The 16,408-nt window shown below is 48.8% G+C and overlaps 1 protein-coding gene across 4 annotated transcripts in view; it reads left to right on the forward strand.

The window, feature by feature from the left end:
* ttll5 (tubulin tyrosine ligase-like family, member 5) overlaps window positions 1-16,167 on the forward strand; it is a 386,423-nt gene extending 370,256 nt beyond the window's left edge. For all 4 annotated transcript variants that reach the window (XM_060829527.1, XM_060829530.1, XM_060829531.1 and 1 more), the window contains one exon: window positions 14,313-16,167. In XM_060829527.1, the coding sequence (XP_060685510.1) occupies window positions 14,313-14,391 (79 nt within the window). In that variant the 3' untranslated portion in view covers window positions 14,392-16,167. The remainder of the gene's footprint in view (window positions 1-14,312) is intronic.
* Window positions 16,168-16,408: the final 241 nt, after the last annotated feature.

Below are 16,408 nucleotides of genomic sequence, written 5' to 3' on the forward strand. Positions count from 1 at the left end.
GAGGAGGCCACATCGGGTGCAGCGGATGCAGTAAATGACGTGTGTGGAGGTGCAGGTGAATTTGTGGTGGATATGGAAGGATCCCTTGGGGCCTTGGAGTGAAGTAAGGGAGGAGGTGTGGGCACAAGTTTCACATTTCTTGCGGTTGCAGGGGAAGGTGCCGGGAGTGGAGGTTGGGTTGGTGGGGGGTGTAGACCTGACGAGGGAGTCACGGAGGGAGTGGTCTTTTCAGAATGCTGATAGGGGAGGAGTGGGAAATATATCCCTGGTGGTGGGGTCCGTTTGGAGGTGGCGGAAATGACGACGGATGATACACTGTATATGGAGGTTGGTGGGTTGGTAGGTGAGAACCAGTGGGGTTCTGTCCTGGTGGCGGTTGAAGGGGCGGGGCTCAAGGGCGGAGGAGCAGGAAGTGGAGGAGATGCGGTGGAGAGCATCGCCGATCACGTCTGGGGGGAAATTGCGGTGTTTGAAGAAGGAGGCCATCTGGGCTGTACGGTATTGGAACTGGTCCTCCTGGGAGCAGATGCGGCGGAGACGAAGGAATTGGGAATATGGGATGGCGTTTTTACAGGGGGCAGTGTGGGAGGAGGTGTAGTCTAGTTAGCTGTGGGAGTCAGTCAGTCTATAGTAAATATCCTGTAACGACCATGCCGCATGCGTCTTCGACCCCACGCCGATCTCCGTCTGCACACCTAACCCCACCCCCACGCCGATCTCCGTCTGCACACCTAACCCCACCCCCACGCCGATCTCCGTCTGCACACCTAACCCCGACCCGCCCCAATCTCCATCCCCGCCCTGATTCCTGCCCTCGCGCCTAACCCCGCCCCCACGCCTAACCCCGCCCCCAATCCCAGCTCCAGCCCCACACCAGATCCTAGCTCCCAGCCCTGCCATGTTTTCACCATCCCTCCAGACCTGTGCCTCTCTGAGGATGAAAGATTAGTCCTCAGCAGGGGCCTCACCTTCATTCCCCTACGCTCTCGGATTAACAAGTTCAACACGCGGCGAGACATCGAGCAGTTCTTCCGCTGCCTTCAACCAGGATTCTCGCCGACCCTCTGACGACCCCTTCTCCCGCCTCCAACACACCCCATCCACCTGGACACCCCGTGCTGGCCTCTTACCCGCCCTCGATCTCTTCATAGCCAACTGCCGCCGCGGCATTAACCACCTCAACCTGTCCACCCCTCTCACCCACTCCAACCTCTCACCCTAGGAACGTGCAGCCCTCCACTCCCTCCGTTCCAACCCCAACCTTACTATCAAACCAGCAGACAAGGGAGGCGCAGTAGTAGTTTGGCGCACCGACCTTTACACCGCTGAGGCTAAACGCCAGCTCACAGACACCTCCTCCTACTGCCCCCTTGACCATAACCCCACCTCCCACCACCAAACCATCATCTCCCAGACCATCCATAACCTCATCACCTCAGGGGATCTCCCATCCACTGCCTCCAACCTCATAGTCCCACAACCCCGCACCGCCCGTTTCTACCTCCTGCCCAAAATCCACAAACCTGACTGACCCGGCCGACCCATTGTCTCAGCCTGCTCCTGCCCCACTGATCTCGTCACTGCATACCTCGACACAGTCCTGTCCCCCTTAGTCAAAGAACCCCCACCTACATTCGGGACACCACCCACGCCCTCTGCCCCCTCCATGATCTTCGCTTCCCCGTTCCCCAACGCCTTATCTTCACCATGGACATCCAGTCCCTGTACTCCTCTATCCCCATCACAAAGGACTCAAAGCCCTCCGCCCTCCGCACCAACCAATACCCTTCCACTGACACCCCCCTTCGACTGACTGAACTGGTCCTCACTCTGAACAACTTCTCTTTCCAATCCTCCCACTTCCTCCAAACTAAAGGAGTTGCCATGGGCACCCGCATGGGCCCCAGCTATGCCTGTCTCTTCGTAGGATATGTGGAACAGTCCATCTTCCGCAGCTACACTGGCACCACCTCCCACCTTTTCCTCCGCTACATCGATGACTGTATCGGCGCTGCCTCGTGCTCCCACGAGGAGGTTGAACAGTTCATCCACTTTACCAACACCTTCCACCCCGACCTCAAATTCACCTGGACTGTCTCAGACTCCTCCCTCCCCTTCCTAGACCTTTCCATTTCTATCTCGGGCGACCAAATCAACATGGACATCTACTATAAACCGACTGACTCCCACAGCTACCTGGACTACACCTCCTCCCACCCTGCCCCCTGCAAAAACTCCATCCCATATTCCCAATTCCTTCGTCTCCGCCGCATCTGCTCCCAGGAGGACCAGTTCCAATACCGTACAGCCCAAGAAGGCCTCCTTCTTCAAACACCGCAATTTCCCCCCAGACGTGATCGACGATGCCCTCCACCGCATCTCCTCCACTTCCCGCTCCCCCGCCCTTGAGCCCCGCCCCTCCAACTGCCACCAGGACAGAACCCCACTGGTCCTCACCTACCACCCCACCAACCTCCATAGACATCGTATCATCCGTCGTCATTTCCGCCACCTCCAAATGGACCCCACCACCAGGGATATATTTCCCTCCCCTTTCCTATCAGCGTTCTGAAAAAACCACTCCCTCCGTGACTCCCTTGTCAGGTCCACACCCCCCACCAACCCAACCTCCACTCCCGGCACTTTCCCCTGCAACCGCAAGAAATGCAAAACCTGCGCCCACACCTCCTCCCTTACTTCCCTCCAAGGCTCCAAGGGATCCTTCCATATCCATCACAAATTCACCTGCACCTCCACACACATCATCTATTGCATCCGCTGCACCCGATGTGGCCTCCTCTATATTGGGGAGACAGGCCGCCTACTTACGGAATGTTTCAGAGAACACCTCTGGGACACCCGGACCAACCAACCCAACCACCCCGTGGCTCAACACTTCAACTCCCCCTCCCACTCCACCAAGGACATGCAGGTCCTTGGACTCCTCCATCGCCAGACCATAGCAACACGACGGTTGGAGGAAGAGCGCCTCATCTTCCGCCTAGGAACCCTCCAACTACAAGGGATGAACTCAGATTTCTCCAGTTTCCTCATTTCCCCTCCCCCCACCTTGTCTCAGTCCCAACCCTCGAACTCAGCACCACCTTCCTAACCTGCAATCTTCTTCCTGACCTCTCCGCCCCCACCCCACTCCGGCCTATCACCCTCACCTTGACCTCCTTCCACCTATCGCATTTCCAACGCCCCTCCCCTAAGTCCCTCCTCCTTACCTTTTATCTTAGCCTGCTGGACACACTTTCCTCATTCCTGAAGAAGGGCTCATGCCCGAAACGTCGATTCTCCCGCTCCTTGGATGCTGCCTGACCTGCTGCACCTTTCACACAGGTTCAAATCCCAACATGGCAGATGGTGGAATTTGAATTCAATAAAGAATCTGAATTTAAGAGTCTAATGATGACCATGAAGCCATTATAGATTGTTGGAAAAACCCATTGGGTTCACTCATGTACTTTAGGGAAAAAAATCTGTCATCTTTATCCGGTTTGGCCTACATGTATCTCCAGACCCACAGCAACGTAGTTGACTCTTAACTGTCCTCTGGGTAATTAGGGACAGGCAATAAATGCTGACCTTGCATGGGCAAATTAAAAAAGATTGTGAGATGCTGGGTTTCAGATGAGATGTTAATCTGCCTGATGTCTCAGATGAACATAAAAGATTCCAGAGCATTATTCTGGGATTCACGGTGACACAGTGGTTAGCACTGCTGCCTCACAGCGCCTGAGACCCGGGTTCAATTCCCGACTCAGGCGACTGTTTGTGTGGAGTTTGCACATTCTCCCTGGGTCTGCGTGGGTTTCCTCCGGGTGCTCCAGTTTCCTCCCACAGTCCAAAATGTGCAGGTCAGGTGAATTGCCCGTAGTGTTAGGTGTAGAGGAATGGGCCTGGGTGGGTGGCAGGTTGGTATGGGCTTGTTGGGCCGAAGGGCCTGTTTCCACGCTGTAAGTAAGCTAAAAAAGAGCAAAGGACCATTTTTGTATACCCAGCCCATTGTTTATACGTCAACCAAAATAACAAGAAAAGGTTCATTTATTTCCTCATTCACATGATGTCGGCTGAGACAGCATTTATTTCTTATTGCCAGTTGTCTTTAAGGTGCTGTTGGTCTATCTCCTTGAACTGCTGGAAATCCTTGGGATGTACTTCCATCCACAGTGCCTGTGGGGAGGGAATTCCAAGAGTTTGACTCCGTGACACTGAAGGGATGGCGATATATTTCCAATTCAGGATGGTGAATAACTTAGAGGGGCACTTCTGGGGATGGTGTTCCCAAGTATCTAAAACATAGAACATAGAGCAATACAGCACAGTACAGGCCCTTCGGCCCTCAATGTAGTGATGGCCTTTTATCCTACTCTAAGATCAGACTAACCTACATACTCTTCATTGTACTAACTTCCATGTGCCTATCCAAGAGTCACTTAAATGCCCCTTGTCCTTCCAGAAGATTGATATGCATTGCCAGACTGTTGATATTGGGGGGATTTGGTGATGGTAATACCATTGAATATCAAAATTTCCTGGAAGAATCATTGGTGAACCAAATGAGTTTTTAATAACAATTGACAGTAGGTTCATAATTACTGTTAGGCTTTTTAATTCCAGATGTTATTGAACTCAAACTCTACCAGCTCCCGTGGTGGGTTTTAAACCTGTGTCTCCAGAGTATGAGTGTGACGTTTCGGATTATTAGATTAATGACATGACCACTATGCCACTACTTCCCATGTTGTTGCTGGCTTGATCTCTGTTGGTTTGAACCACTGTGTAACACTTGCACTGATGCTATATCTGTGATAAATTGGAAGATGGAGATCAGAACCTTTGCAAATACCATCCCTACTTCCCTCAAGTCTAAGATGCATCCCAAAAAAACACAATTTCTTTTTAAAAAATACCTCCATGATTATTTCCCACGTTGCTTCCTCGCAGTAACCTGGAAACTATTCTTGAAATGCTGGAGAGGCAAAATAACTTTCATGTTTCATTTACAGATTGCTGGAAAAGTCAGGATACATCATGAGTTGTTAATTGCTATTTGTAAATATGTTCAGATGAATTAGCTTAGGTTCGGGACAATGCTGAAGGTTGTGTGTCCAGCCTTAAAATGTCCCAGGCACTGTCACAAGATAGGTTCCCAGCAATGATATAAAGGAAAGAGACTGGTCAGGGTTGGACAGTGCAAGCTTTAGTGTTCTGAAGTCCTGGCGTTCTTTCTGAATTGCTTTCAGGAGCTGGGACGGTGCTCTGCCTTCCTTTCCTATGGTCGTTTAGCTCCCTGCCGATCTGAAATGAATTGCACAAAATCCAGTGCACCACCTCGACAGCACAGGGAGAGCTGTCCCTTTGTGGACTTGAAAAATTGAGTAACAGGGTTTCAGTGACAGGTCCTTTCAAACTGACGGAAATCTGTGCGCACATGGGATTACCGACTCAGAAACTTCCATTAATGAGGGTCCAGTAACACAGAGTGGGTGCAGGGTGGTTACTGTAATATATGGGAGGACCTTACGATGCAAATTAAGGGCAGTCAGGCTCTGACCTTGGAGGAAATGGCAGTGAGATTCCTGTGTCAGTCGTTACCGTAAGATACTGTGCAGCAACTTCTCAAAACTCCCTTAGCAGTTTCTGACCCCTCTAGCAGAAGAGGACAAGAAGCGTCTGGGAATGCCACCATCTTTAAGCTCCCCTCTAAGTCACACATCAGATATCAACATACCTTCACAATCACTGGGTTAAAGTTTTAAAATTCCATTAAGGTGCATCTATAACACATGGACTCCAGCAGTTCAAGAAAACTACTTACCACCGCATTCTTAACAGTGGCTTCTCATTGCAATCGTCAGCACCAGCCCTCACTGCAGTGCTGATTCAAACATGGACAAAACAGCTGATTTCCAGACATGAGATCAAAGTTAGTGGTCTTCAAAAGGAAACAGTGCTCTTCTTTTCTATCTTAAATATGAGATTCCTTTCTTTAGATTATGTTGTGTTATAGTTTCTCCCAGAAGGAGGAACACCCTGCCCTGGCTCCTCAGGGTCTTGTATGTTGAAATAAAATCACTTTGTGTTCTTCTAAACTCCAAAATAAAGACCTAGCCTGTCTAACCCTTTCTCGTAAGTTAATGCCTGATCCCAGGAATCAGTTGAGTGAACCTTTTCTGAACTGTTTTTAACACAATTACAACCTTTCTTAAATAAGGAGACCAGAGCAGGCTGAGGGGTGGCAGATAGAGTATAATTTAGGGAAATGAAATGTGTTGTATTTTGGTGGGGCAAATCTTAGCAGGACTTATACACTTAATGGTAGGGTCCTCGGGAGTGTTGCTGAACAAAGAGACCTTGGAGTGCAGGTTCATAGCTCCTTGAAAGTGGAGTCGCAGGTAGTTGGATAATGAAGAAGGCATTTGGTGTGCTTTCCTTTATTGGTCAGAGTATTGAGTACAGGAGTTGGGAAGTCATGTTGCGGCTGTACAGGATATTGGATGTTGCTGGGATTGTACAGTTTGAGATATAGGCAGAGGCTGAACAAGATGGGGCTTTTATTCCTGGAGCGTAAGAAACTGAGGGTTGACCTTATCGAGTTTATAAAATCATGCGGGACATGGATAGAGTGAATAGCCAAGGTATCTTTTCCAAGTTAGGGGAGTCCAAAGCAAGAGGGCATGGGTTTAAGGTGAGAGAGGAAAGACATAAAAGGGATCTGAAAGGTAACTTTTTCACACAGAGGGTGGTGTGTGTATGGAATAAGCTGCCAGAGAAAGTGGTGGAGGCTGGTGCAATGACATTTAAAAGGGATCTGGATGGATATGTGAGTAAGAAGGGTTTAGAGGGACATGGGCCAAATGGGACTTGGTCAGATTGGGATACCTGGACGTCACAAACACAGTTGGACTGAAGGGTGTGTTTCTGTGTTGTATGACCCAATAACTGCAATCAATGCTCCAGGGTGTGGCCTCACCGACGCTTTTCACAACTGCAGCGAAATATCCGGACTTATCAACTTGCAGTAAATAACAGCATTCCATCTTCATTTGGATCTGATTGGAATCTTTAGATCAAGGTGAAATGGGTTACTCTTAAACAAAAACAGAAATTGCTGGAAAAGCTCAGCAGGTCTGGCAGCATCTGTGCAGAGAAATCAGAGTTAATGTTTCAGGACGAAGGACACTTCCTCAGAATGGTCACTGAATTCTGAGGAAAGGTCCCTCAACCTGAAACATTAACTCTGATTTCTCTCCCCAGATGCTGCCAGACCTGCTGAGCTTTTCCAGCAATTTCTGTTTTTGTTTCTGATTCACAGCATTGCAGTTCTTTTGGGGATTTTTTTGGGTTACTCATATACTGGTCACTAGATTTTGTGTCCCAGATTTGTTCCTTTAGATGGGTTTTAAACAGTGATCTTTGGCAAGCAAATACTCTTACTGCTGCGCTATTCCCACCCATACTTGTAGAGGGCATGGCCTAAGGTTAAACAAGGAACTCTGTTTTCCTAGCCTACTCTGTCTATCATTCAGTGTTGTATGTCTCCTTGTGCCAGTGTGAGGAATTCCTTGGATATTGAATGAGTTGCTGGCTGAGGGCCCAGATGAGGTCTCAGGGTATCAGATGACAGTGGAGCAGCTGGGAAAGGGACTGCAGGGGTCAGGTGCCTGATTCTAACGGAGCTCACAACAAGGCAGCTACACTCCCTGCCCCAAGGATTCAGTGGCAGTGCTTTACTGCGCTTATTACAGCGAGAGGTGGAAGTGCTGGAGGATTACGCGTAGTTTCCATTCCGCAGCTGGTAATATGGCAGGATGCAGCAAGTGTGCAATGAACTCTTCAAGGACAGACCTTTCCCAGAACAGTTCACAAAAAATACAGGGCCACATTCAGAAAATCCAGAAATATGAGCAGCAGTAAACCGATAAAAGATAGCACTGTATCCATGCAAATGACTTCATCGACTGCCAGAAAAGGGCAGCTTCCTATGGAATGTTGAATGTCCCTGGGAGCTGAGTGCCCAACCTTGGTTGCCCTTGGGAAGATGGGAATGAGCTGCCTCAGGTATAGGTAGATCCACAATGCAGTTACGGAGAGAATTCCAGGATTTTGGTCCAGTGACAGTAAAGGAATGGCGATATGTTTTTCACGTCAGGAATGGCCTGGAAAGGAACTGGCACGATGGTGTTAGTATGTACCTGGTGCTAGTGTCCCACACGGAGATAGAACCAGCGGGTTACAAAGGTTTGACAGGAGCATGGTCAATTTGGTACACACGGCTGTTACTGTGTGTCAGCTGCTGTAATGTCCAGGGTACACACGGGTGTTACTGTGTGTGAGTTGGTGTTATGTCCAGGGTACACACGGCTGTTACTGTGTGTCAGCTGCTGTAATGTCCAGGGTACACACGGGTGTTACTGTGTGTGAGTTGGTGTAATGTCCAGGGTACACACGGGTGTTACTGTGTGTGAGTTGGTGTAATATCCAGGGTACACACGGGTGTTACTGTGTGTGAGTTGGTGTAATGTCCAGGGTACACACGGGTGTTACTGTGTGTGAGTTGGTGTAATATCCAGGGTACACACGGGTGTTACTGTGTGTGAGTTGGTGTAATGTCCAGGGTACACACGGGTGATACTGTGTGTGTCAGCTGGTGTAATGTCCAGGGTACACACGGCTGTTACTGTGTGTGAGTTGGTGTAATATCCAGGGTACACACGGCTGTTACTGTGTGTGAGTTGGTGTAATATCCAGGGTACACACGGGTGTTACTGTGTGTCAGCTGCTGTAATGTCCAGGGTACACACGGGTGTTACTGTGTGTGAGTTGGTGTAATGTCCAGGGTACACACGGGTGTTACTGTGTGTGAGTTGGTGTAATATCCAGGGTACACACGGGTGTTACTGTGTGTCAGCTGCTGTAATGTCCAGGGTACACACGGGTGTTACTGTGTGTCAGCTGCTGTAATGTCCAGGGTACACACGGGTGTTACTGTGTGTGAGTTGGTGTAATATCCAGGGTACACACGGGTGTTACTGTGTGTCAGCTGCTGTAATGTCCAGGGTACACACGGGTGTTACTGTGTGTGAGTTGGTGTAATATCCAGGGTACACACGGCTGTTACTGTGTGTGTCAGCTGGTGTAATGTCCAGGGTACACACGGCTGTTACTGTGTGTGAGTTGGTGTAATATCCAGGGTACACACGGCTGTTACTGTGTGTGTCAGCTGGAAGTGTGGACATTGAAATCAAAGGTTTGTATTGATTTATTGAAGAATTCTACAACTGACACTAACAGGGTCAACAAAAGCAAAAGAGCCCGTCTCAGTCAGGGGGCAATACCTGGTGATGGTCAGCTTCCAAAGCCCATCGATTGTATCAGGGGGGGTGAAGGTATGGGTTCAGTGTTGCAGCCAGGAGTAACATTAGAGAGAGTAACTCTCCTGGAGCCAGTGATGAGATACGGTTCTGAATTGATTTGAATTGAATTGAATTTATTGTCCCGTGTACCAAGGCTCAGTGAAAATCTTTGTCTTATGAGCAACACAGGCAGATCCCAGAGTTAAGTAGCATCGATAGTAAATAATAGGGAAACAGCGGCAAAAAACAAAAACACAGGGACAGGCAAATGTTAAGAGTTTGTGAGTCCATTCAGTATTCTAACAGTGGGGTAGAAACTGTTTTGAAACCGGCTGGTGTGTGTGTGTGTGTGTGTGTGTGTGTGTGTGTGTGTGTGTGTGTGTGTGTGTGTGTGTGTGTGTGTGTGTCAGGTTTCTGTACCTTCTCCCCGATGGTAGAGGTTGTAGAAAAACATTGCCAGGGTGGGATGGATCTTTGAGAATGCTGGTGGCCTTTCCCTGACAGTGGACCTGGTAGGTGGATTCTATAGATGGGAGGTTGGCCTTTGTGATTGTCTGGGCCAAGTTCACCTCTCTCTGTAACCGTCTCCGATCTTGAATGGTACAGTTGCCATATCAGGTAGTGATACATTCAGACAGAATGCTCTCAATGACGCACCTATAAAAGTTGGGAAGGGTATTCACCGTCATGGCAAATATCCTCAGCTGCCTGAGGAAGAAGAGACGTTGTTGGGCCTTTGTAACCAGTGCGTCTACATGAAGAGTCCAAGAAAACTTGTTGTGGATGACCACTCCCAGGAGCTTGATACTCTCCACTTGTTCCACCTCTGTGCTGGGGGGCATGAGTGACATCCTGCCGAAAGTCAGTAATGAATCCCTTGGTTTTGCCAGCATTGAGAGCTAGGTTGTTCTCAGTGCACCATTTTTCCAGGTTTTCCACCTCCCGTCTGTCGTCTGTTTCGTTGCCATTTGAGATGTGACCGAATATGATGATGTCATTAGCGAACTTGTAAATGATATTAGTCTGGTATTTAGCGACGCGGTCCTGGGTATACAGTGAGTACAGTAGGGGGCTGAGTACACACCCCTGGGGGCTCCAGTGTTGAGTGTTAGTAAGGATGAAATATTGTCCCCAATCTTCACTGATTGTGGCCTGTGGGTCAGGAAACTGAGGATCCAGTTGCAGAGAGTGGGGCTTAGTCGAGATCACTAAGTTTAGTAATCAGTCTCAAAGGGATAATAGCGTTGAAGGCTGAACTGTAGTCAATGAGTAGGATTCTTATGTAGCTGTTCTTGGTGTCAAGATGTTCTGGGGAGGAGTGAAGGGCAAGTGATAGGGCATCTGACATAGATCTGTTGGTCCAATAGGCAAATTGGAGTGGGTCAAGGGTAGTGGGGAGGCTGGAGTTGATTAATGCCATGACCAGCCTTTCAAAGCACTTCATGACCACCGAAGTTAGGGTCACTGGGCGGTAGTCATTGAGACATGCTGCATGGGTCGCCTTAGGCACAGGGATGATGTTGACCCCCTGAAACAGGCAGGGACAGTGACCTGCTGCAGGGAGAGGTTGAAGATGTCTGAGAAGACCTCTGCCAGTTGATCTGCACATGCTCTGAGTTCACGGCCTGGTACTCCATCTGGTCCCATCGTTTTCTTTGGATTCACACGAAAGAAAACTGACCTGACCTCTGATGCAGTGACTGTTGGGACAGGTTCGTCAGGACTTGTCGGAATAGGTGTTACCTCTCCGTCAAACTTCTGCTCCAAGCGAGCATAGAAGGCATTGAGGTGATCTGGGAGGGATGGGTCATCGTCTGCTGTCTTGCACTGTCTCTTTTTAGAACCTGCGATGTCATTCAGTCCCTGCCATAGTTGCCGGGTGTCTGTCTGGGTCTCTAGTTTGGATCAGTATTGGTCCTTGCCTGTCTTAATGGCTCTGCGAAGGTCATACTTGAATTCCTTATATTTGACTGGGTCTCCTGATCTGAAGGCCTCACGCCTGGCTTTTAGCAGGTTCTGTATGTCCTGATTTATCCAGGGTTTCCAGTTGGGGAACACCCGGATTGACTTCCTCTGTTCTGTCAGCAACTCGTGGAAAAGCAGAAACTGTTAAGGACCCAAGGATAGAAATCACTGAATGCTAGTGCATGGTTAGCTAAATAATTGAATAGACTAGTGGAATGTTGGCCTGTATCTTAAGAGCATTGGAATTCAAGTCACATGTCAGTGGTCTAGTTCCTCGATCAAGGCTTGTCAGGATTAACTGCATTCAGTCTCGGTTCATCCCTCAGCAGGAGATATTAATCTTGGGTTGTGTGCATCATACATTCACTAGAATGATCCTGGAGCTGAAAGGGTTAAATTTGTCTTGGATTCCCTTGAGTTAAGTTGAGGTAAAGAATGATTTAATCAAAGTATTCAGGATGATGAAAGGATGTGATCTCCTTATGTGGGCTATGGTGAGAAATCCAGGAGATTTATATGAAGGGGGAACCTTCAATATCCAAACGGAGGAGCTGGTAGTGCTAGGCAGGACATAAGCTGGTGTAGGATGGAGGGAGATAGGGAGTCACACCAGCATGGGCTCAACAGTGGGCACTGTACAACACGATGGTGAACATAACTAAACTGTCATGCAAGAGCTTGGGGTAAGGTCAAGAGTGGCTGTGCCAGTTTGAGACACTGGGTTTAGTACAGATGAGCTGTCCGAAAGCTGTGTGTTAAAAATAGACATGGAGCTTCAGGATAAAGGGTTTGAAGGCCGGGCTGCGCCTGGGACTCAAGATGTTATGTGTGACCTGCATACCCTCCAGGATCCAGTAAGCGCTAAATGGGATATAGGAAAGTGAAAATTAGCTGTGACTTGCCTGGAATGGGCGGAGCCAGGGCCGGTTTACTGAAGAGAAGAACAGGCTTCACTGCTGAGTACAGGAGGCTGTTCAGTTTGGGAACAGACCATTCAGCCCTACACGTCCACACTAACCATCCGAAAAGCATCTCACCCAGACCCATCTCCCTACCCTATCCCTGTAATCCCACAATTCCCATGGCAAATGCAACTAAACTACACAATATGTAACTTAGTGGTAATTGTGGGTAATATAGCATGGCTATTTTCACCTAACCCACACACTTTGGACTGTGTGAGGAAACTGGAGCACCAGCAAAACCCACAGACATAGGGAGAATGTGCAAACTCCACACAGACAGTCACCCGAGGCTGGAATCGAACCTGAATACCTGGTGCTGTGAGGCAGCAGTGCTAACCACTGAGCCACCAGGCTGTCCTTCACAGGGTAATTTCATCAATATGCATTTGCAAAGGGCGGATTAAAATCATTTATAGTCATACCATTGTACATGAGAAATGAATGCACCAGGTACGTGTGTTGGGTGTAAATGCTGGTCACAGGCAATGCTAACTAAATATTGATTGTTAAAACCTAAAGGTAGGCATCTCTGTGAAGCAGAAATAATCTCAGTGGACCTTAAATGAGCACCACAGTCCAGAGATGTGCAGGTCAAGTGAATTGGCCATGTTAAATTGCCCATAGTGTTAGGTGCATTAGACATGGGGAATGGGTCTGGGTGGGTTACTCTTCGGAGGGTCGGTGTGGACTTGTTTGGGCTGAAGGGCCTGTTTCCACACTGTAGGGAATCTAATCTAATCTAATCTAATGCAAGTCTCCCCGGGATTCTGAAGGATACAGCTAAATATGATCCTCCAAAATGCATTACCTCACATTTGTCTGGATTAAACTCCCACCTGCCATTTCTGTGCTCAAGTCTCCAATCTATCCATATCCTGTTATATCCTTTCACAATCGTCAGCACTATCAGCAACTCCACTAATCCTCATGACATCTGCAAACTTACTTATCCCTCCACCCACAATTTCCTTCAGATCAGTTTTATACTCTACAAACAGAGGACCTCAAACTAATCCCTAAGACACCCTCTGCCACTCACAAACAGAGCCAGCCACTAGGGATATATTTCCCTCCCACCCCCTGTCAGCGTTTTGGAGACACCATTCCCTCCGAGACTCCCTCGTCAGGTCCACACCCCCACTAGCCCACACTCCAATCTGGCACCTTCCCCAGCCAACATAAGAAATATAAAACCTGCCCCCACGTCACCCCCCTCACCTCTGTCCAAGGCCCCAAAAGATCCTTCCACATCCATCAGAAATTTACGTCTACCTCTCCCAATGTCATCTCCTGCATCCGTTGCACCCGGTGTGGTCTCCTCTATGTCAGGGAGACAGGATGCCAACTTGCAGATCATTTCAGAGAACGTCTCTGGGACACCCATACCCACCAACCCCACCACCCTGTGGCTGTGGCTAAACACTTTAACTCCCCGTCTCCCTCCACCAAGGACATGCAGGCCCTGGGCCTCCTCCACCCGACGCCTGGAGGAAGGACACCTCGTCTTCTGCCTTGGATCTTGCAACCCCACGGGATTAATGTGGATTTCACCAGTTCCTTCATTTCCCCTTCCCTGACCTTATCCCAGTCCCAAGACTCTAACTTGGCACTGCCCTCTTGACCTCCTTCCCCCTATCTGCTGCACCCTCATCTCTGACCTATCACTTTCTCCCCGCTCCTTTATCTACCCATCGCACCCTCAGCTACCTTCCCCCAGCCTCCCATTTATCTCACCACCCCCTCGGCCCACAAGCCTCATTCCTGATGAAGGGCTATGCCTGAAACGTTGATTCTCCTGCTCCTCGGATGCTGCCTGACTTTTTCCAGCACCACACTCTCGATTCAGATCTCCAGCATCTGCAGTCCTCACTTTCTCCTGTAAGGATTCTATGTACAACTACTGTGACCTACAGTTCTGATCTTTTGCCAGTGTGAATTGTGGGTTTCTGATGTGTAGCTTGGAGTTTGGCGAGTTTGTATTTTGTGAAAACATTATGTTCTGTTTGTGTTTTTCTAGCTCAGCCAAACCGAGCAGACTGAGCATCAACCTTACATCGAGACCCCCGTCAGAACCCAGGAGTGAATGGACCAGCTGATCCTCACAGACTAGATTCCATGAATCCATTGACACATGGGGCTCAGGAACCCCCTGGTACAAATACATTGAGGAATCTAATGATACAAAGATCATAGAATCCACATCAGAGACCTGTCTTCAGTGCTGCCCTCTCCCACACCCCTCAACACCTCCCAGTGTGGAGATGGACTCAGAGATTAATAATTGGCAGCCTTGGCATAATTACTGAGGAGGTGATAGGGTGTGGAAACGTACAAACTGTGGACCAACAGCACCACGCCTGGGCCTGACAGAAAGCCCCATCGACGCTGTGAAATAAAGAGCTAGCAGCAAGGTTCAGTTCTCCTGCCAGAGGAACGGCAGCACTGCCAACTGCTCCAGATGGGCCACTGCTCACCGAGCCTGCACATACCAAGTGAGGAGGGTTTCCCACACCCAGCCAACACTGTCACTCACCATCTCAATTTTGTTCAAGTGCTGCCTCCACTACACCTTGTGAGAGCCATGTAAGCTGCCCGTCGAGACCGGCCATTCTCAGAGACACATTATTCTCAGAGACACATTATTCTCAGAGATACACAGTTTCCGTCACCAGAAGGAAGGCTGCAGATGCCCAGGGATTGCCCACTCTGAGGCCATCAGCATAGCTCCTCACAAAATAGTGCTCACCTCAAGCAGAGGCACAGCTTGGGGGTGGTGGGAGCACCAATACATGGGCTTACTCCTGAGAGTCCCCACGTTCTGCACACCTTGATAAAGCCGAGCCATGAGCAGTGAGTGGCATCTCCCTACATCATTAAAGAATTTCTGACTGTGCAGTGTCCTCAGCAGTGTCTGCATGTTCCTCGTCCGTGCTTTTGTTGTTCAAAATAGGATAAGAACATTAAGTTTCATGGGATCCCAGCAGCAGAGTAGCTTATTCTTCTATCAGTCAGTCTTGGGACATGGATGTCACTGGCTAGGCCAGTATTTATCACTTGTCCCTAGTTGCCCCTTGAGAAGGTGGTGATGAGCTGCCTTGTTGAATCACTGTGCTGTAGGTAGACCCACAATGCCCTTAGGGATTGAAGGGGAAGTTACAGGGTCAGGGGTCAGTGTTGACTGCTTGCCCTGTTCTTGAGGAGATTGTACTGGACTTCAAAGCCACATGCACCAAGTCTACCAAGATCCAACAGTGGAGGGGAGATGGAGCTGAGGGGTTCCCCGGTCTGCTGATGTGAATTGAGAAGTGTCCCTTACATATGTAATGAGCTCTCCCTATGCTGGACTAAAATGTTTTAACTCATTGCCGTGACTCACTGCTCTGGTATGGGAACTCTGCCTACTTCAGTTACCTCTCAGTTCCCAAGACCACTCCCATGTGAACGGGTCCCCCACTCCTCATTTCACACTCGGAGTTGGAGGGGAAGGACTGTGTTTGTGCATGCATTATTTTACACGGGTATTGCACAGCTAAAAGATGCAGAGAGTAGGTCCCTTCCCCATAGCTCCAATGTACCCCCAGGTTTTTCACAGTACTACTGTATAATGCACCTTGCTGCAGAAAGCAACTTTAATGTGGGTATTTATGATTCTTTGTTCATTTTAATTTTTGAAGTGTGTTCCTGTGTGAGTAGTGTGTATATAATAATGTGGTTGGGCGATATCTCGCTGTTTTTTATGATCAGAGGGGAATCCATTGTCAGCGCTTCAGTAAAGACCCTCTGGATTTGGTTTTCTTTCTGATCAAGACAGGCCTCGCTGTTTTAGAAAGAAATTTACAGCAATGTATTAAAATGAAATGTAATGTTTTTCAGATCTGAGTCTTTATGTTGAGCAATCTTAGAGTCATAGAGATGTACAACATAGAAACAGACCCTTCGGTCCAACCCATCTGTGCTGACCAGATATCCCAACCCAATCTAGTCCCACCTGCCAGCACCCGGCCCATATACCTCCAAACCCTTCCTATTCATATACCCATCCAAATGCCTTTTAAATGTTGTAATTGTACCAGCCTCCACCACATCCTCTGGCAGCTCATTCCACACATGTAC

The sequence above is a fragment of the Hemiscyllium ocellatum genome, chromosome 8 (genome assembly GCF_020745735.1).
Source record: "Hemiscyllium ocellatum isolate sHemOce1 chromosome 8, sHemOce1.pat.X.cur, whole genome shotgun sequence".
In the NCBI taxonomy this organism is placed as follows: domain Eukaryota; kingdom Metazoa; phylum Chordata; class Chondrichthyes; order Orectolobiformes; family Hemiscylliidae; genus Hemiscyllium; species Hemiscyllium ocellatum.